At 37.2% G+C, this 21,753-nt stretch overlaps 1 protein-coding gene across 13 annotated transcripts in view; it reads right to left on the bottom strand.

Annotated features, from left to right (window-relative positions):
• Nucleotides 1-21,753, bottom strand: part of PTPN13 (protein tyrosine phosphatase non-receptor type 13) — a 203,475-nt gene that overhangs the window by 17,270 nt on the left and 164,452 nt on the right. For 8 of the 13 annotated variants that reach the window (XM_072810058.1, XM_072810060.1, XM_072810068.1 and 5 more), the window contains 10 exons: nt 19,994-20,358; nt 18,866-19,049; nt 17,420-17,578; nt 16,772-16,943; nt 16,464-16,674; nt 13,389-13,459; nt 9,190-9,251; nt 5,874-6,018; nt 4,808-4,945; nt 4,621-4,709 (listed from right to left, as the gene is read on the bottom strand). In XM_072810058.1, the coding sequence (XP_072666159.1) occupies nt 4,621-4,709; nt 4,808-4,945; nt 5,874-6,018; nt 9,190-9,251; nt 13,389-13,459; nt 16,464-16,674; nt 16,772-16,943; nt 17,420-17,578; nt 18,866-19,049; nt 19,994-20,358 (1,596 nt within the window). The remainder of the gene's footprint in view (nt 1-4,620; nt 4,710-4,807; nt 4,946-5,873; nt 6,019-9,189; nt 9,252-13,388; nt 13,460-16,463; nt 16,675-16,771; nt 16,944-17,419; nt 17,579-18,865; nt 19,050-19,993; nt 20,359-21,753) is intronic. The other 5 variants (XM_072810062.1, XM_072810063.1, XM_072810066.1 and 2 more) reach the window with 1 other exon arrangement.

The raw sequence follows: 21,753 nt of genomic DNA, 5'->3' as shown, positions 1-21,753 counted from the left end.
ATAATACATTTCAATCTTTATTAGGACAATTTTTTTTAAGATTTTATTCATTTATTCATGAGAGACACAGACAGACAGAGAGAGAGAGCGAGAGAGGCAGAGAAGCAGAGAGGCAGAGACACAGGCAGAGGGAGAAGCAGGCTCTATGCAAGGAGCCTGAAATGGGACTTGATCCCGGGATTCCGGGATCACACCCTGGGCCGAAGTCAGGTGCCAAACCACTGAGCACCCAGGGATCCCCTAGGACAAATTATCTTAACAAATGGGAAATTCCCTTCATTTTAAGACTGAATTATCGGGTCTCTATCTACCTCTACAATCTATCTGGTTTTACTTTCCATTTATCTGTGGCTTCAAACCCATGGGTCTTTCTTTTACTTCTTTGAAAATCGCTCACCTCTTTTCACCACAAAGTTCTTCCTATGGAAGGTACCTTTTTTTATTCAATGTGCCTTTTCCTTCTGAGGATGTTCCCTTACCACCTAGTCCAAAGTAGGTCTCCTTGGTTACTCTCTTTCGTAGCACTTTTTTTCTTTTTAAACCTCATAGATCTTATCACAACTTGTAATTGCATATTTATTTGGGTGTTCACTTAATCATTTTCTTGTCTTCTCCATTAGACTGTAAGCTCCATGGGGTCAGGAATCATATCTGTTTGTTTACCACTGTGTGCCTACACATGCTTATGCCTGAGCCACAGAAGGTTGTCTCACTTGTTTTGAGGAAGAAAAAAGTAGCATGTTTTTATCCACTGACAACTAAAAGGAACCTTCTTGAGACCTTACCTGTTTCTAGAAGTTGATTAATTTTAGGCTGGGTTAGATTTTTAATTCTAAGTGAAGTCATTTGGATTTCTTACTTCTCATCATAATCTTGGTCTAAGAATCTACCATGAGTGCAATATTTTGAAAAGTATAAAGTCTTTTATAAGAATCTAGTGCTATTAACATGAAAATAGTGAGATAAAGTCCAAGTGGAAATAATATATAGTACTACTGTAACAATGATATCAATGATAGTGATAACAATTTCCCATCACTTTTGCAAAATTCACCTGTGTATGAGGGAGAACTGGATTAAGGAGACTGGCCTTCAGTCTCTCTTCTCACTCTGGATTATAGGCTCTTTGGAGGAGGAAGTAGCTATAGTGTTGCCTCAACAAAAAGACTGCTGATCTAGACTTTCAAGTCTTTGCTAAGCAACTCCTCCAGATGGAATGCTCTTTCCCATAGCATCTCCCCTATCAAATACCTTTAAAATGCTAATTCTCTAGGAAGCTTTAATAACCATACCCATCTACTCCTGTATAGTCCCTATTATTCCCCAATTCTTTAAAACACTCTCTGAACTCCATATAAACATTTATTAGCACATCTTTCTACTATAGTTTTATTTTATCTTTAAAAATATATTATTTATTTGAGAGGAAAAAGTGAGAGACAGAACACAGTGGAGGGGGAGGGCAAAGGGAGAGGGAAAAGTAGGCTCCCCACTGAGCAGGGAGCCCTAATGCAGGGCTTGATCCCAGGACCCTGGGATCATGACCTGACCTGAGCCAAAGGCAGGCGCTTAACCGACTGAGCCATCCAGCCACCACTTTACTATGGTTTTTAAAATTATGCTTATTTCCATGTGTACAACTCCCAAATTGACTACTAGACTATGCAAGCAAATTTAGGACAGAAACCCTGACATACCTTCTTACCCTGTTACCCCAGATTAATCAGAGTCAAACTAGTTCAGCAATAGCTAAATGAAGTTTTGAAAGTTTGGATGATAATTTACATTATGTATATGACTGGTATTCATTCCTTCATTCATAAATAAGACTCCGACATTGACCTGAAGTATTTCATTAAGAGGTAGTCAAGTAGTCAAGTGTAGGGATGTCTGAGTGGCTCAGCAGTTGAGCTGAGTGTCTACCTTAGGCTCAGGGGGTGATCCCCTCAGGGATTGAGTCCCCCATCAGGCTTCCTGCAGGGAGCCTCCATCACTGCCTCTCTCTGTCTCTTTCATGAATAAATAAATAAAATCTTTTTTTTTTTTAAAGAGGTAATCATGTGTAGAGTGATAAGTGACTGTGCATTATACTATACTCTTTATAATACCATGATTAGTAGCTTAACCTTTGGCCTATAGGGTGAAAACCCTAAAACTTCCAGGATTGTATATACAATCCAGTCATTCCACTCCTGAGTATTTACATAAAGAAAATGAAAACATGAATTTGAAAACAAGTACTCCTATGTTTATTGCAGCATTTTTTTTAAGTAATCTTTACACTCAACATGGGGCTCGAACTCACAACCCTGAGGTCGAGTCACATGCTCCACCACCTGAGCACTATTGCAACATTATTTATAATAGTCAAAATATGGAAGCAACTCAAGCATCCAGCGACAGATGAATAAAAAAGATGTAGTATATATAAAAAATGGAATATTAGCCATAAAAAAAAGAATGAGATCTTGCCATTTGTGACAACATGGACAGACCTAGAGGGTATCATGCTAAGTGAAATAAGGCAGAGAAAGACAAATATCATATGATTTCACTTAGATGTGGAATCTAAAAAATAAATGAACAAATAAACAATAGAAACAGATTCGTAAATACAAGAACAAACTGGTGGTTGCCAGAGGGGATAGGGGTGGAGGGATGGGCAAAATAGGTGAAAGGGATTAAGAGGTACAAACTTTCAGTTATAAAATCAGTAAGTCATGAATACTAAAAGTACAGCACAGGAAGTAGAGTCAATAATGTTGTAATAACTTTGTATGGTGGCACCTAGGTGGTAAATTACATTTAATGTTGTAAGCAATGCATAATGTATAGAAGTGTTAAATTACTATGTTGTATAACTAAAACTAATACAACATTGTATTTCAACTATATTTCAATAATAAAAGTTACAAAGGGCTATAGAATACACTGTTAAGAACCAATTCAGTAAATAATCTATTTGTTTAGAGTGATCCCAAAGAGGTGCAGTTATGAAAAACTGATATTTTCAGAAATTGTAAGAAACTTAAAACTACTCAAATATAGGCAATATTCTAGAAATACAAGATGAAACAGAAAACTTTTTCCATAATCCTGGCTTAGTCTTCCTTTCAGCTATGGAGATTAGTCATATTTGTCTTTTTCGAATTTGTCTGCTTCTAAATATAATTCTATAGTGATTTTAAAACATTTAGAGTCTAATACAAATGGAACTTCATGTTTTTATCTCAGTACCTTGTTTCCTCCTTTCCTGAATGTTATTAACTTTTTTGTTTTGCTTACTATTAGTCAAAATCTCTTCTGAAGTCCCATTCATTCAAGTGTCAATCTATTAATTTTAAGGATGGACTGACCCAAAATGTTTGTTCTTAAACATCTTGAATTCTCACGATGCAAATTTGTGGGATCTATCTGTGCTATGGGTGGTAGAACAACTTATATGATATGAACCCTAATTTTATTTATTTATTGATTTATAAAAGACTATTTGAGAGAGAATGGGGGAGAAAGCACAAGTGGGGTGCGGAGGAGCAGAGGGAGAGGGAGAAGCAGACTCCCCACTGAGCAGGGAGCCTAATGTAAGGCTTGATCCCAGGACCCCAGGATCATGATCTGAGCTGAAGGCAGAAGGTGACTGAGCCAGCCAGGTGCCCTTGAACCTTAATTTTTAGATTTGTACTGGACAGTTTTACATCTTAATTTCTTCCAAGTGAAATTTAAAATTATTTAACCAAGTTATTCTGCTTCTTATATTAAAAAAAATCAAAATATTTTATGGGACCATATTTAATTTATGGGTAAATCTAGGGAGGATTTAAATTTTAGGTTTTTTCTATCAAAGAATAAGAAACATTTCTCTTTAATATATCATTGCTTCTTTGTAGAGCTTTAAAGTTTTCACAATACAGGTCTCACACTTTTTGGGTTGAATTTATGCCTATAGCTTTTATTTGTTTTTAACTATTGTGAATGAAGTTTTACTTAATTGTATTTTATAACTGGTTCAAGCAAAGACTGTTATGGACTGAATTGTGATTCCCCAGAATTCACAGGTTGGAGTACTACCCTCCAATGTGACAATGTTTGGAGACAGGAGGTATTTAAGGCTAAATGAGGTCATAAGGATGGGACTCTAATCCAATAGGACTGGTGTCCTTATAAGAAAAGGAAGTGTACCAGGAGTGCACAAACACAGAGGAATGGCCATGTGAGGACACAGTGAGAAGGTGGCCATCTGCAAGCTAAGGAGAGAGGTCTCATCAGAAACCAACTCTGTCGGCATGTTGATGTTAGACTTCTAGCCTTCAGAATTGTGAGAAAATAAATTTCTGTATTTTAAGCCACCTAGTTGGTGTTATTTTGCTATGGCAGTCCAAGCACACTAGGACAGACTCAAGCAAACTCAAATGCCTATGGGAACCAACCAAATAAATATGAACCTGTGAATGTCAGGGTTAGGGCAGGTGATGAGCAGTGCTGGAAAATCAGAAATGGTAGAGTCAATGGAGGCAGTGGTAAGGCTTCAGCAGAGAAAGCAAGGTTTAAGTAAGGAGATACATAATTCTAACAAGATACAGTAGCCTAGAGTGTTTATCTAGGTATTATCTTAGATTTTACCTCTGTAAAATCTTCAGGTAGAGGTGAGCCATCATAGTCTGTATCTTCTGCTCTCTCTTCAGATAACTTCCTATTGGTTTTCAATGAATCTGGGAGAGAAATAAATGGACCAAAAGGAATTAAAATGCTCCTTGGAGGTCTTTTTATACTCCTTCATTTACCAGCTTATTCATTCTGATTCATCTACCTGGAACACAGGCATCTTCTGCTGCATTATTTTGGTTTAAAAGATTCTGAGCTTCCTCATCCACCACATCCAGCAGAGATTGAATAACTTCAGCTTCTTGGGGGTCATCATAAATATCATCTTCTTGTACATTAGATTCTTGAAAAACAATAAATTACATTCAAATGAAATAAAATAAAGATTTCACTTTAAAAATATTGATATGAGAAGGAAATACTATGGCAAATTGAATATAGCAGGTCTTTCAAATTTTAAGCATCTACTTTGAAAAGTAGCCATGACTGGAAAAGCAGTTTCCACTCATGGAACCTAGCCATTTCTAGTTCTAGTATTACCCTGACTGCCATGGCAAAGGACAACACAAACACAACTTAAAAAGAATAAGCCAAAATCTATGTCTGTGAATAAATCTTTTCATGAGACTCAATAACTTAATGCTTATTTTCCTAAATTAATCCCAAGTTATTAATTCATGAAAGAAATTCAACTAGAGAAGTTCTGTTATAAAGATTAAGGACATATTGGAGTGCCTGGGTGGCTCAATCTGGACTTGATTTTGGCTCAGGTCCAGATCTCAGGGTCCTAAGATCGAGCCCTTGAGTGGCGTTCCTCTCTGGATGTGGAGCCTCTCTCCCTCCGATTCTCTCTCTCCCTCTCCCTCTGTCCATCCCCTCCCCATCAACCCCACATGTACTTTCACGTGCGCTCTCTCTTTAAAAAACAAACACCCCCCCAAAAAAACCCCAAAACAAAACAAAAAAAGAAATAAAATTTATCCAAGATTAAGGATATAAAAAGGCAGCTCAAACATCCTCAAGAAAAATTTTCTAAAAATTATTAGGTGAGTTGCTGCTTCAAAGAATATAAGAAACTCTAACAAAAACAGCTATCTTTTCAATCATTTAAAAATATTTTTAACATTAGAGATGAGAATGAATACAGGACATTTGTACAGTAATGCAGTTAATGAGTAATTTTACATTGTTCTTTTATTTCTTTGAACAACAATCTTTCCTTTTTACACTATAGAAATATGTATGCCCAATATCTAATATTTCTTCATTACCTGAATTATTAGGGCTTTTAGAGTTACTGGATGACTGATTTGGAAAACTACCTTTGGAGAGAATCAAGTTTGCTGATCCCTTCATCTGATAAGTAGAGCATTTTCCTTTGGGGTACAAAACTTCAATTATTTCTTCCCCATTAACCTAAAATATGAAACCAGAGCAAACAATTAGTTTACTACTTTACTAACTTCCCGGATTAGAGAGGGACTGAAGATTGCCCCACCATGTCCTTCTTTTCCCCTTTCTTAGTACAAAATTCATTTTTTATCTCCCCATAATAGATCTGTGTTTCTAGCACACATCAGTACAATGGAATGTACAAAGAGGATGGGACTTTCCATCATCGAAAACCTCTGGAAACAGATTATACAACATCAAATTAGTATTTTTATTCCAAGAACTCTCATAGTGTTTACTACTATAAATTTTGAGTTGCCAAAAAAAACCCTGTATTATGTAGTATTTCCTAAATTTATTTGACTGCAGAGATTTCTTTTTTGAGGCATATTTTATGGAACTTGTCTTTCATAAAACTTTTTAGGAAAGTCTTCTAGGATCACTAAACTTAGAAATTGAGAGAAAGGGAAAAAATATATATATTTTTTTTTAATTTTTATTTATTTATGATAGTCACACACAGAGAGAGAGAGAGAGAGAGGCAGAGACATAGGCAGAGGGAGAAGCAGGCTCCATGCACCGGGAGCCCGACGTGGGATTCGATCCCGGGTCTCCAGGATCGCGCCCTGGGCCAAAGGCAGGCGCCAAACCGCTGTGCCACCCAGGGATCCCGAAAGGGAAAAAATATTATAAGTATTTGTGAAGCTATGACTTGGACACAGACTCTAGTTTAGTACCCTGGTCAACTGCAGGATATAAAGATTTTCAAATCTAGTCTAAATCTCATCTCAATTTAAGAAAAATAACAATGAGTTCATAACTATAAATTAATCATCGAATAGAATGTAACTTTCTAATTCAATGGTAAGTTGTGAACACTTCATAGTGCATGGCTTATTGAAAGAAAAATGATTTGAGGGATCCCTGGGTGGCGCAGCGGTTTGGCGCCTGCCTTTGGCCCAGGGCGCGATCCTGGAGACCCGGGATCGAATCCCACGTTGGGCTCCTGGTGCATGGGGCCTGCTTCTCCCTCTGCCTGTGTCTCTGCCTCATTCTCTCTCTCTCTCTGTGACTATCACAAATAAATAAAAATTAAAAAAAAAAAGAAAAAAGAAAAATGATTTGAGTAAAAATGCAACATGAAATGACTGGAATAAGTTAAAACAGTTATATACAAACAAAAGGTGGTTTGCTCTGAAGATTTTACTCTTTTTTAATCAAGATAAAAAGTAGAGGGGCGCCTGGGTGGCTCAGCAGTTGGGCGTCTGCTTGGCTCAGGGCGTGATCCCGGAGCATGGAATCGAGTCCCACATTGGGCTTCCTGAATGGAGCCTGCTTCTCTCTCTGCCTGTGTCTCTATCTCTCTCTCTGTGTCTCTCATGAGTAAATAAATAAAATCTTAAAAAAAAAAGAGAGAGAAAGTAGATGCAATAGAATTATTTCCTCATAAATAATTATTCTTGTTTCATAATGTCAAGTTTTATTGGACTGTGCAACTCCAATCTTCATGAGAAATTCATAATACAGACATTGGCATTAAGGACAGAATATTATTTGAAAGACTTCCTGGAAGATTTGAACTCCAACAACAAATATTTGCAACCATGAATAACAAAGGTCCCACTTTCTAAGGATTGTATATTAATCTAAACAGAAAATCTCCCCTGCTCCCTTTCAAAAACATGCTGATATTTAAAAGGAAAATAAACACCATACAGCATGACTAACACTAAATACATAAAATTTCAGGTGTTCCAGCTATGTGTAATTGTAGACCTTATGAATAAACAGGGAATAGTGGGTGTTCTTGTATCTCAATCCATAAACATACCAAGACATTTTTATTTTTGTGTCCCAATCATTTCTGCCTAATAAGTCTTCTGCTACAATACGTTTCCAAGACTTGCTGGACCAGTGAGATGAAAGGCACTGAATTTTGACCTCTGATCACCAAATTTTCCTTCTATGCTAAGTTCAGCTCTGACCCAGAAAGCTTGTTGTGATGACAGAATTTTCAGATTACTAGGAGAGCAATACCTCAGCTCCGGATCTTACATGGAAAGACTTAAATAGTGGGGTTTGGAACAGACTGTATGGAATGTGTGTGGGATTAAACAATTCTGCAAAATGAAGATCCAGCTGGGACCATTTTAGAATGTACATTACATGCCAAAAGAAAATCATAAAAAGAAATGCTAACCAAACAAATGGGCATACATAAGGCCTTAAAGAGAAAGCTCAAAGTGGAATTCAGCTATATATTAAAGTAGTTTTGTTAGGGGCAGCCCGGGTCATGATCCTGGAGACCTGGGATTGAGTCCCATGTCAGGCTCCCTGCATGGAGCCTGTTCTTCCTCTGTGAGGAAGAGTCTCTGAATCTCTCATGAATAAATGAATAAAATTTTAAGAAAGAAAGGAAAGAAATGAAAGAAAGAAAGAAAGAAAGAAAGAAAGAAAGAAAGAAAGAAAGGAAGGAAGGAAGGAAGGAAGGAAGGAAGGAAGGAAAGAAAGAAAGAAAGAAAGAAAGAAAGAAAGAAAGAAAGAAAGAAAGAAAGAGATAGTTTTGTTAAATCACCTCCAGATTTCTCTGAGGTAGTCTTAAATGATTTAAGTTCTTACATTTGATTATGCAGCAAAGCATTTTCCATGTCTTTTAAATAGCAAATAAGCCTGTATCTTTTATCAGTACTGTTTTTCCTTACTAGCAGTATAGACCTGTCATTTGAGAGTCACTGCTGGTCAACATTAACCCAAAAGACCAATTCAACTCTTCATTATATATGTTCTTCTCTTCTGGGTATCTAAGACACAACCCAAGAATTGTGCAAAAAAAGAAGGAAAAAAAAAGAAAAGAAAAGAAAAGAAAAATCCCAGCACTAAAGCTATCTATTTAAGTAAGCTTATATAAGAACTGAATATGTGCCAAAGATGTAGGACTGCTTGTGTGGGAGCTTTACACTGTGTGATTTCCTTAGCAAGGCCCATGGGTTCACTAAAATATATCCTATTATCATTACATGTATCTAAAAAGGGCAAATATTTAAATGTGAAATCAGTTTGGTTCAAGACACAACCAAGCTGGTTGGTTGGTTGGTTGGTTGGTTATTTATTTATTTGTTTGTTTGTTTGCATTTTTTCCCAAGCTGGTTATTTAGATAAGGAAGTATAACACGAAGAAGATGGCCTTTTCCTTACCTTGGAGAATGAATTACTAGGAGTGAGGGCAGGCTTGTGGCAAGGCTCCAAAGTGTGATGACCTAAAAGGGACAACACAGAAAGTTAGAACCACAATAGAGACATCAAAATAGTGAAAGAAAACCCACATTTCTGTGCATGTTCTTATTTTTATTAGTACACCAAAAGAGGTCATATTACAAAGCGATTTAAAACCAATTAGATGGGGGACACCTGGGTGGCTTAGTGGTTGGGCATCTGCCTTTGGCTCAGGTTGTGATCCCAAGGTCATGGGATTGAGTCCCACATCAGGCTCCTTGTGGGGAGCCTGCTTCTCCCTCTGCCTATCTCTCTACTTCTCTCTGTGTGTCTCTCATGATAAACAAACAAACAAACAAAATCTTTAAAACAAAACAAAACAAAACAAAAACCAATTAGATGGAATCAAATATTACAAAAGGGTTTATCCCAAGGAAAAAGCTAATTTCTTAACAAAAAAATACTGTAGTCTGCATGAAAGCTCAGTTTGGGCTGAATAATTCTAGTGTGAGACACTGAATATAAATTATCCCAGCTGAATGGGAGAGATAATCACAGGTGCTGACCTATACTCACTTTACCACTTAAAGGAAGACAGCAAGCCATGTATATCATTTCATAAAGGCTATCGATTTTTTTTTAACTTTTTATTTTTTTTTTTAATTTTTAATTTATTTATGATAGTCTCACAGAGAGAGAGAGAGAGGCAGAGACACAGGCAGAGGGAGAAGCAGGCTCCATGCACCGGGAGCCCGACGTGGGATTCGATCCCGGGTCTCCAGGATCGCGCCCTGGGCCAAAGGCAGGCGCCAAACCGCTGCAAGGCTATCGATTTAACATAGTAAAATAAGTTATGGATACAATTAAGTGGAACTTTTTTTAAAGATTTTATTTATTTATTCATGAGAGACACACAGAGAGAGAGAGGCAGAAACACAGACACAGGGAGAAGCAGGCTCCTCACAGGGAGCCCCATGTGGGACTCGATCCCGGGTCATGCCCTGGGCTGAAGGTGGTGCTAAACTCCTGAGCCACCTGGGCTGCCCAAGTGGAAATTTTAATATATGTCTACACCAAATGTTAATTTTAACTCTTAGCCATCAGTATGAAGATTCAATACATTTATTAAAATGAAATTCTCTCTTATAGTTAAAAAGTCATATTTAAAAATAATCTGATTCATTAAATTTTTAATGAATTTTATTTTTAAGTGATTTTGAAAGAGATAGTAGAATTTCGAAAAGTTAAAAAGGAAAAGAATAGAAAAGAAAAAAAAAAATACAGGTATGTGTATTCAAGGACTTCTATTTGAGAAAGACCTAAATATAATTCTACCTAGAGCAGCACCTGGGTAGCTCTGTCATTTACGTGACTTTGGTCAGGTCATAATCTTATAAGTTATGAGAACAAGCCCTGAGTTAAGCCCCCACACTCAGCGGGGACTGTGCTTGAGAGTCTCGCTCTGCCCCTTCCCTGACTTGTTCATGCAAGCACTGCTCGCTCTCTCTCTCTCAAATAAATAGATAGATAGATAGATAGATAAATAAATAAATAAATAAATAAATAAATAAATAAATGTTTAAAAAATTTTTCGCCTAGAAAGATGAAGGTTGACATGAAATTTGCAGGGATGAATTTCTATGATTACGTGGATAATGTTACAAAGACTTAAGAATGCCTTTTAATATCATTTCCAGGAAAAATAGTGAAAAAGTATACCAATAATAAACTACTGGTTCGAAGAATCATACTGGAATAGTACAAAACAAAATAGTTTATTATTTATATTCTCTCCCTTCTATTCCCCAGCTGTCCCTCATACCTTGTCTCCAAGCAACCACTAATCTGCTGTCACTATAATTTTGAATAAATGGAATAATATAGTATAAACTCTTCTGTCTGGCTTCTTTCACTCAGTGGTCTTATTTTGAGGTTATTTTGATGATGTTGCTATATGCCCCAACAGACCATTTTTATTAATTACTGATTAATATTCTATAGTTTGGATATATTGGTTTATTCCTGCAATAGTTTTTGGACATTTGAGTGGTTTTTGATTTTGGCTTTTACAAGGGAAGCTGCTAAAACATTCATGTACAGGTTTTTGTGTATGGATATGTTCTTTTTTTTTTCCTCTTTTTTTAAAATTTTTTTAAATTTTTATTTATTTATGATAGTCACAGAGAGAGAGAGAGAGAGAGAGAGAGGCAGAGACACAGGCAGAGGGAGAAGCAGGCTCCATGCACTGGGAGCCCGACGTGGGATTCGTCCCGGGTTTCCAGAATCGCGCCCTGGGCCAAAGACAGGGGCTAAACCGCTGCGCCACCCAGGGATCCCTTTTTTTTCCTCTTAAGTAAACAAATGGGAGTGGGATGGCTGGATCATATGGGAGGCACATGTTTAAATTTTTAAGAAACTGTTTTATAAAAATGGTTATATCATTTTATATTCCCATCACTATAAAAAAAGTCCCTATTATTGGTAACTATTTGATTATCAGAATTCATGAAATCAGTTCTATGGGAGTCAAGTCAGAGAACCCCAAAAAGACAAATCACTAGGCAATTTCTACAGCAGGGACAGGGCACAGCTTTCTTTAGCTCTGAAAGTTAGGAACAGGTGGTAGAGAGGTTATTAGAAAAATGCTCTCCTGAGTTCTGTGAGATAGTCAGACTCTAATGTGAACTGAACTATTAGAGAGCAACAAGGATTCCTAAGGAATTCAAGATAACAGAGAAGGAGGCAAACAGATGTGCTTTAGTATTTAGCAATAAACTACAACTGCAGTAGTGAGATTCCTTTGGTATTTAGATATCACTACCTGATAACCTAAAACTTTAGTTATGTATGAAGTACTGACTTCACATTTCAATACAGTAATTTCAACCCCATTTCCCTGTGTCTATCATTCTTATTATTATATTAACACTAGTATTTATTTATATATTTATTTAAGATCATATTTATTTACTCATGAGAGACAGAGAGAGAGAGAGAGAGAGAGAGAAGCAGAGACACAGGCAGAGGGAGAAGCAGGCTCCACGCAGGGAGCCCGACATGGGACTTGATTCCGGGTCTCCAGGATCAGTCCCTGGACTGAGGATGTTGCTAAACCACTGAGCTACCTGGGGTTGCCCAACACTAGCATTTAAAAGCTACATTTACTGGGGCGCCTGGGTGTCTCAACGGTTGAGCATCTGCCTTTGGCTCTGGGTGTGGTCCTGGGGTCCTGGGATCATGTCTCACATCAGGCTCCCTCTACAGGGAGCCTGCTTCTCCCTCTGCCTAGGTCTCTGCCTCTCTCTCTGGGTCTCTCACGAATAATAAATTTATTTATGAATAAATAAATTTATGAATAAAAATAAGTTTATTTATTTATGAATAATTAAAATTTTAAAATCTTAAAAAAATAAAAAAGCTACATGAACCCAATTATGTAAATGAGAGTGTGGAACCAGACACCGCAGTTCAAATTCTGGCTCAACAATTTATTAACTCTGTGAGCTTGGGTAAATTATAAAACTGCTTTGTCTCAGTTTCCCCTTCTATAAATGGAGAATAATAGTAATACTATTCTTACAGGGTTGTTATGAGGATTAAAGCAATTAGAAGAATGTTTAGTCCAGAATAAGCATTAAATTTATGTTAGTGACTGCCACAACTACTTAATACTACAATTTCTATTATGCTAGAATGTAAGACAAGATATTTTGTTTATTCATTGCAATATTCACAATGCCAGACCAATGCCTGGCACAGAGAAGAGATTCAATAACTGAACATATTATGTGACAATCATTTTGACAAGCTTTACACGTGTTATTACTGTATTTATGTTTCATTATAACCTTACAAGATAGATATTACTAATATTCTTATTTTACTGATAGGAAATAGATATGGATCAAGTAACTTGCTAAGGTCACATAGAACTTAATATAGTCAGGTCTACTTGGCTATAAATTCCATGGTCCATGCTGCTCTACTATTTCCTATTACACACTGAATTTTAGAGATGCTTTTACATAAATGTAATTTTTTGCACTTTAGATCCTGAAAAACACTCTGGAAGGGCAATAAAAACATTGTAATGATAGTCTGATAGTCTCCAAACTTGCTTTTGGGAAAAACATATTTATCTCTGCGTAACTATGTGTGCCATAAAATGAATGTATCCTTACCATTGGCTTTTGTTGACTTTGGCGTTGAAACAGCAGACCTCTTAGAACTTGGGACCACTGGATGACCATCTCTGTGTCATTAAAAAAAAAAAAAAAAGGAAATGGCAACTCCAAATTAAGATCTTTGTTTATATACCCTCTGAACCACTTGCCACTATTGAGCCTCAGGAATTTTATTTTAGATGGGCTTTGGGAGGGTCTAGGCACCTCTGAAACTGTAGACAAATTTTATCAGTTTTCATCTACATGTTTTCTGGAGGGAGATATTCTTGACTAAAAAAAGATTAAGAATCACTTCTTTACATGATCTTTCTCTGGGTTTCAGTTTAATACACTACCACATTTTCCCTCTTATTTAAAACACTTGCAATATTCATGATCTAATTACTTATTCACTGTCACTCAGGTGATAGTTCAAAGATAACTTAGGAATTAGAGATCACTAAGGTATGTATATCTGAAGACCTTGATGCACGTTTTTTTTTTTTTTGTAATTATTTAAAGTGAAAGAAAACCTCAACAAAATATATATATTCAAAGGATTGTAAGAAGGATAGTGTCACCCAATGTGAAAAGCTGTCAAAAAGTACCTTGGAAGCAGAGGACTAGTATGCAATCTTATGGTGCTAGTACTTGAAAGAAAAGGGAGTCTACCTAAAGTATACAGTGCTAGGAGAAGCAATTTGCCATGGGTTCTAAGCTCTTGTATATCCTTCTGGGTATCCCAGAAGTGCAAGGCCCTGACTGTTTTTTTATCTGCACCAATTCTCATGGCTGTTTGTGGTGAACAAGCTTGAAGTATGAGGTAACAACCGCTCTCTCCAAATAAAAAGCAGATTTTCTTACAAGCTGCCATAGGGGCAGGCTCCTCTTCTCCTCCTGGTATTCCTCTCCTGTAATACAACCCACTGCATGTTCAGGAATCCACTAGGCCCCATGTGTCTTCAGGAGACTTAGAAGATGCGTGGAATCGACACCAGTACCATGCCCATGCTGCTTGTGGTTACTGAAAAAATAGTTTGTCTCTCATCCAGGAATTTCATACTCTTCTATCAGCACCCAAGAAATTGTAACTAGTTGGTTTATTAGCTTGCAAGTAGGTTAAGACCACAGACCCTGTACAGTTCTTGACATATAGATAATTACCACAAATATATACTTCTCCGCTTTGCTACCCTGTGGACTTTAAAGAGGGCAGATATATATAATAGTGGAGAACGCTGGAGGAAGAATGAAGGGAAAAGTAATTGTGACTTGCCACCAATATATCTGTAGTGACTACAGTGATGAGAAAAAGCAGAAAGGCAAAAAAAGTGATTTCAGGGTTAGGGTAAAGGGTACTTTATGGATTTTGAGGCAAAAAAATTTCAGCTAGATCTATGGTCAGCAGAGATGTCAGTTTTCACAAAAATATTTTCCAGGTTGTTTGAACACTTTCCTCCTCTGCCAATTAAGATTTAGCTACTCCTATGAAAATAAACGTTAAGACAATCTAAGTTTTAGAAACATAGGAGGGAAACAGATCAGGGATTACATTCAGAGAAAGATGTACACAATCTGATTTAAAGGTTTAGAAGGAACAAATGTTTATGATCAAATGATTCAATTATGGTTCCTATATTTTGAAAGACATACTATGTAAAACTCACCATGTATCACAGATACCAATGTAACATAAATCTGTAATCTAGAAAGCCTGGCTGTACGTACATTGTGATAGGCAGAATAATGGCCCCATAAAGGTGTCCACATTCCAATCCTCCATATCTATGAGTATGTTACTGGACATGGTAAAAAGGACTTTGCAGATGTGAGTTAAGGATCTAAAGATGGGAAGATTATCTTGTACTATCTGGGTGGGCCCAAAGTATGGGCCCTTATAAGTAAAAGAAGAAGGCAGGAAAAGACAGAGTCAGAGAAAGAGATGGGACAATAGAAGTAGAGTGCTGTGACTACCGGCTTTGAAGATGGAAGGGGCCCATAAACCAAGGGATATGGGGAAATCTCCAGGAGGTGGAAAAGGCAAGAAAATGGATTTCCTTCTGGAACCTACAGAAGGAATACAGCCCTGGTAACATCTTGATTTCCAGTGAAACCTACTTTGTATTTCTGACTTTCAAGACTATTAAGAGAATAAACTTGTATCATTTAAGCCATTGTATCCATAGTAATTTGAAGTTAATGCATTCTTTTTTTCCATCTTATTTCTATTATTAAGTGAAAGAAAAGTTGCCATTAGCACTTCTTATAATGTGAAATTGTTATGAGGTATAGTGAAAGTGGTTTCTATGCCTCATTGGTTGTAGATATGAGGTTTCCCAGCTCTGTGAATGGCCCAGGACTGGCCTAGGCCAATCAGTATATTCTTTGTCCCTTTACCTCAATTCAGGGGCTGGTCTTAATTTAGGTCTAAGGCAATCAGCAGACAGTCTTTGCCGTACCATGGTCATTGGTGAGATTTGTCAGAAGACTGTTCTGGAGAGTACAGTATGCAGGTGTGAGGCATGAAATGGAGAGAGCCACTTAACAATTATGAAGGAAATACATACACAGAAAAGAGAATAACTGAAAAGAGCAAAAAATGGAGCCAGACCCCTGATCATACTGTATCTGATGACCACCTTATTATGGGCTTTTAAAATCACAATAACCAGTAAATTCCCTTTATTGCTTAAACCAAGTTGAGTTGTATTTTTCTATTACTTGCAACTGAAAACATCCTGACAAATGTGGTAACCACCCTATTAACAAATGCACACACATATCAAACATTCATTCACTTAAAGTGCTCTTCGAATCTCCCATCAAGAAGTCTATTCTGGGAGTGGGCTGGCTGGTTCAGTTGGAAAAGCATCTGACTCTTGATCTTGGGATTGTGAGTTCAAGCCCCATGTTGAGTATAGAGGTTACTTAAATAAATAAAAAACTTAAAAAAAAAGTTTCCAACTTTATTATTTTCTGCCGGTGTAGTCTGTGAATTACTAATTCAGGAATATCTTTTTAAGATAGCATAAGTATAATCAACAGTCTGAAACTTGTGCAAACACACACAACCCACATGTAATTGCAAAATACCTTGTTGCTTTCAGCACCACTGAAGGAAGTGACATGTCTAATGCTCTCTTAGCTTCTTCCAAGGTCATTCCTTGTGTGCTGACTCCATTCACATAGTGGATGATGTCTAATAGCTGGAGATTACCCTCAAGGGCTGCAACTGACCTTGGATTGATATCACTAATATATACCACTTGATGAAGGCTGTCATGACCTCCAGATAAGGAAAAACCTTTGGGAACAGAAAATGTTGGTTTCCTTAGTCTTAAGAGTACTTTCTTTAATCTAGCCAAGAAAGTCACACTGCACAAAGTTTGAATGTGCATTACCCAACTCCTCCTTGTTGCATGTTAATATAATGTCAGGTAGCAAATGAGGCAGCACTGGCATCCTGGGTAATTCTAGAACTCGTCCTAGAAGTAATCTGACTGTTTTGGGTGCAGCTCGGAGCAGATTCACTGCATCTGTGTGAGTCATGTTTGTAACATCTGTATCATTAACCTACAAAAACGAGAAAGAGGCAAAACAGGATTAGAAGTTGCCATGAAAATACAGCAACTCCCTAGTTGTATATTAGCCAGTAAGAGAGTGGTCTCTAATTTATTGTTAATTCCCTTTACTGTGGAAATCGTAAGTATAATGATCAAGTAATTACATGCAAAGTAATAATGTGTAATACAAATGCCTCGTTATTTTGCTAATACAGGAAATTTATCCTCAGAGTAATTTAAGAAACTTTTTGTCCCTGATAACCAAGATGACTTATTTAATACTTTAACTGAGATTAGAGGGACTTTCTAATTAGAAAGGGAACTAAAAATTTATAAAGGCCTTTATCTTTAAAGAGATGGAGATGGAAAATATAAACCAAACAAACAAATGGAGTGTTAATTAACTCAGCCTTCTTGGTCTTCCTTCTCCAGCCCTGGCTCAGTCTTGGCCTACATTTGCACAAAACCATTCTGGTAAAGTCTCACCTTTATGAGCCGGTCCCCAGGTCTTAGCCTTCCATCACTTTTGGCTGGATCCTGAATGACATCATGAACATAACAACCAATGCTCTGATTGCCTTTGGTTACTGTAAAACCCAGGCTTCCTTTTTCTGATTTAATTAGGGTAATGAGAAGTTCTACTTCCTAAGGGAAGAAAACAGTGACTCTTCAGGTTGTCTATCTTTGTCCATCAATGAACACAAAGGACTATTATTTCTATTGAATAATAGAGGAGGGATCCGAATTTTAAAAGGTTACTGATCTTAACCAAGTGAAGAAGTTAGGTCTATCTAATTCTAAATAGAATGTACCTCCATGTAAAGTTGGGTTTATTTTATGTTTTTAAAAGATTTTATTTATTTATTCATGAGAGACACACAGAGAGAGAGGCAGAGACACAGAGGGAGAAGTAGGCTCTCTGCAAGGAGCCCAATGTGGGATTCGATACCAGATTCTGGAATCATGCCCTGAGCCACAGGCAGATGCCCAAGCACTGACCCACCCAGGTGTCCCATAAAGTTGGCTTTTGATACAACACTATGTGCTTGTTTAAAAACAGCTGAGACAAAATTTACTCATGCTTCACTTTCTGTATTTTCAGAATAAACAAGGACACCTTAGTGGTTATACTCTGATGATCAAAGAATACATTTTGAGCAAAAGGTTCAGAAAAAATCTTCATATATTTCTAAACAGCCTAGACAGATGCCAAGAGCCATTAAAGAAAAGGTTTTCTGGTAAAAACACAAAATCTTTTGACGACTAAATATTACAACTTCATTTACTTGCATAAAAAATTTTTTTTGGAAGATTTTTGAATGAGATGAAGGTTGCTGACAGCTTATGGGGTGATGACACACTTCTAAAGGAAATCATTCTGGGCAGCCCGGGTGGCTCAGCAGTTTAGCGCCACCTTTGGCGCAGGGCGTGATCCTAGAGACCCGGGATGGAGTCCTGCGTCGGGCTCCCAGCATGGAGCCTGCTTCTCCCTCTGCCTATGTCTCTGCCTCTCTCTCTGTGTGTCTCTATGAATAAATAAATAAAATTAAAAAGAAAAAACCAAACTTGATTAAAAATTAAGTAGATAACTCATCAGAATTTGGGAAATAGTAGATATTGTCTTACATGCTCTACACATATTTCCACAGTCCTTATTACAATCCTATGAGGTTACTTATAGCCAGAACTACTAAGGCTCAGAAGAATTAAGTAATTCTATAGGCAACTGCCCAATTACAGCAAGTTAGTGGTAGGGTAAGGATATATACCCAGGTCTTTTTGCCTTTCCCCTCTGATTCACAGCAGAGAAATACACCAGGTATGTTATCTACTTATTGGACATGGATATGAAGTTACTCTAAAGGGAAATTGTGTATGACTACACCTTACTTGAGGAAATATGGAATTTTCTTTACAGAGGAAATGACTCACCAGCTCAAAGTCTTCAAGGTGGTTTTCCAAGTCATTTTTCAAAGATGTCAAGCTTTCTTGTCTAGTTGGTTCAAAAATGTGACGTATATGATATCTATCCATTGAATTAGTGGAAACAGATTCTGACTGGGGTTGATAGCTCTGCCCAAGAGTCGTGTTTGGTGGTAGAGGGGAAGGGGGATTACTACAAAGACAGAGAAGCAAGATTATTTTCAAATATATTTTAATCCAATATAGTAAGTTTGTGCCATAAAAAGAAAATGCTTATCAAATATTCACATCTGCTTTTGATTGTAATCCTAGTTAATTTTTTCCTGACTCTGGACCATGAATTTATTTCATACCTGTTATAAGCTAACATAACAAATTTTTATTCTCTGTCCAGGTTTTATTTTGAAGCTCTTTAAGCTGCATAAATAAGACAAATTAAATAAACATACTTTTGATTCCTAGTTTTTAACTCAAGGCCAAAGCTGATTTTATCAGAAGCTTAACGTGTGTTCCAACATAAAAAGAAAAAGAAGAAATAAGAATACAAGTCTTATTTCTGTGGTTATTTTGGATGATACAATGGCGGAAAAAAAAAAACCCAAAACACTGAAGAAACTTGAACAAACCTGGTTGCACCTGCATATACACAAAGATATAAGCAAACAATAAAATGTATGAATAACTATTAGAAATATAAATGTAGTCTTTCTTTTTTTTTTTTTGCCTTTATATTTTCAATCATCTTTCTTTGTCTTCTGCAGTTCCATTATCTTACCTGTGTCTCCTTCCTTCCAACCACTTCCCTTTATCTTTGTACTCCCTACTCTCCTGCCCCATCACTATCTATATAGGTCCCTTCTCTTTCTTTTAAGTAATATGAATGATGGTGAAATGTAAACAACTTTCCCAACTGCAACTAAATATGTTCAAGAGAGCAGCAAGTCTCAGGTCGAATGGTTAGACAGCTTAGAGAGGTTAGTCACAATAACTAGATATCTAATACAGTCATCATCTGTCTGATTACTGTGAAGTTTGTTCACACATAGACATATTTCATTCTTAGAGAAATGTAGGTTGCTGCTCCCATTGCTAATAATAACCAGATGCTTTGAGTGCTACACATACTATTGACAATACCTGTCCTCAAGTTCTGGTTTACTGGGTATTTCCTGAGGATAGTAAAACATGGTACAAATGGTATCTTCTTGACTCTTAGGTGCTTCATGTTGACTTTGTGCCTGTGATACCACGTTGCTTAGAGTCTGATGCAAAGATGAACTCCAGCTCATATTTGGTATCTTTGTTAGAGCTTTCACTAAGTCTTCTTCTCCACTCCCACTACTGTCACTATAACTGTTTCTCCTGGATGGGGATGTGCATTGTTTCTTGCTTTTGTCATACATTTCATTTTCATCTGAGCTGGTGCCTTGCTCCACACATGTTGGTTGAGAAGAGTCTTTACTGTTGTTTGGAATTACTTGTGCTGGAGAGTGCAATGGGGTCTGTAATGGACATATTTAAAGAAATCGGAGTGTGACAATTTATTTTAACTTTAGAATATTTAATTGAAAAGCAACATGTTGAACAACAGCACTTTCTTTTTTCTTTTTTTTTAAGATTTTATTTATTTCTTTGAGAGAGAGAGAGAGATAGCAAGAGAACATGAGTAGGGGCGGGGGAGAGGGAGAAACAGATTCTCCATTGAGCAGGGAGCCCATGTGGGGCTTGATCCCAGGATCCTCAGATGCTTAACTGACTGAGCCATGCAGGTGCACCTTCTATTAAAATATTCAGTTAGGGCAGCCCCAGTGGCCCGGCCATTTAACGCCACCTTCAGCCCGGGGTATGATCCTGGAGACCTGGGACTGAGTCCCACGTCAGGCTCCCTGCATGGAGCCTGCTTCTCCCTCTGCCTGTGTCTCTGCCTCTCTCTCTCTCTCTGTCTGTCATGAATAAATAAATACAATATTTTAAAAACATTCAATTATTTTTTAATAAAGGTAATTTATGCTCATTAGAAAAACCATATGTAAATATCATATATAAAAATAACTGTTAATATTGTATAACATACTTTATTTTTTTGTAGAACATACTTTAAAGCAGAATTACAGTATATATTGTACTTTGTATCCTACTTTTTTTTTTGAAGATTTTATTTTGAAGTAATCTCTATACCAAATGAGGGGTCAAACTCACAACTCTTTTTTTTTTTTTTTTTCCTTTTTTTTTTAATTTTTATTTATTTGTGATAGTCACAGAGAGAGAGAGAGAATGAGGCAGAGACACAGGCAGAGGGAGAAGCAGGCTCCATGCACCGGGAGCCCGACGTGGGATTCGATCCCGGGTCTCCAGGATCGCGCCCTGGGCCAAAGGCAGGCGCCAAACTGCTGCGCCACCCAGGGATCCCACAAACTCACAACTCTTGAGATCAAGAGTTGCATGCTCCACTGGCTGAGCCAGCCAGGTTTCTGTCATGAGTATTTTCTGAAGTCCTTAAATACGCTTTGAAAAAAATTTGCATAGAACTGTATAAGGATCCCACAGATGGCCCTACCTTTCCAGAAAGAAGCTTCACCTCAGTTTCTCATTACTTCCTTGTAATTTTCTGTTTAGTAATCAGCATGCAGGATGTTTTAAAAAGCCTTGTTAAATATTTCCAGATTGCTTTCTGGAAAGATTGTATCAATTTACATACTCATTAAGAGAGTTCCACTCAATTCTTCCTATCCAGTGCCCAAAATCAATGCAGTCTCATAAAATGCTGTTTACAATACACCTTCAGAAATGATATTTTCCTATTAATCCTAACACTACCCACCGCATCACTGTGATATAAAGGCCAAAGTTTCTGGGGCTAGATACTCTTGCCTTTCACATCCTGGGGGTCATGTTTA

The sequence above is a fragment of the Canis lupus genome, chromosome 33 (assembly GCF_048164855.1).
Source record: "Canis lupus baileyi chromosome 33, mCanLup2.hap1, whole genome shotgun sequence".
Lineage (NCBI taxonomy): Eukaryota > Metazoa > Chordata > Mammalia > Carnivora > Canidae > Canis > Canis lupus.
The sequence above is the reverse complement of the archived record's forward strand: the minus strand, read 5'-3'. Positions and strand labels throughout refer to the sequence as shown.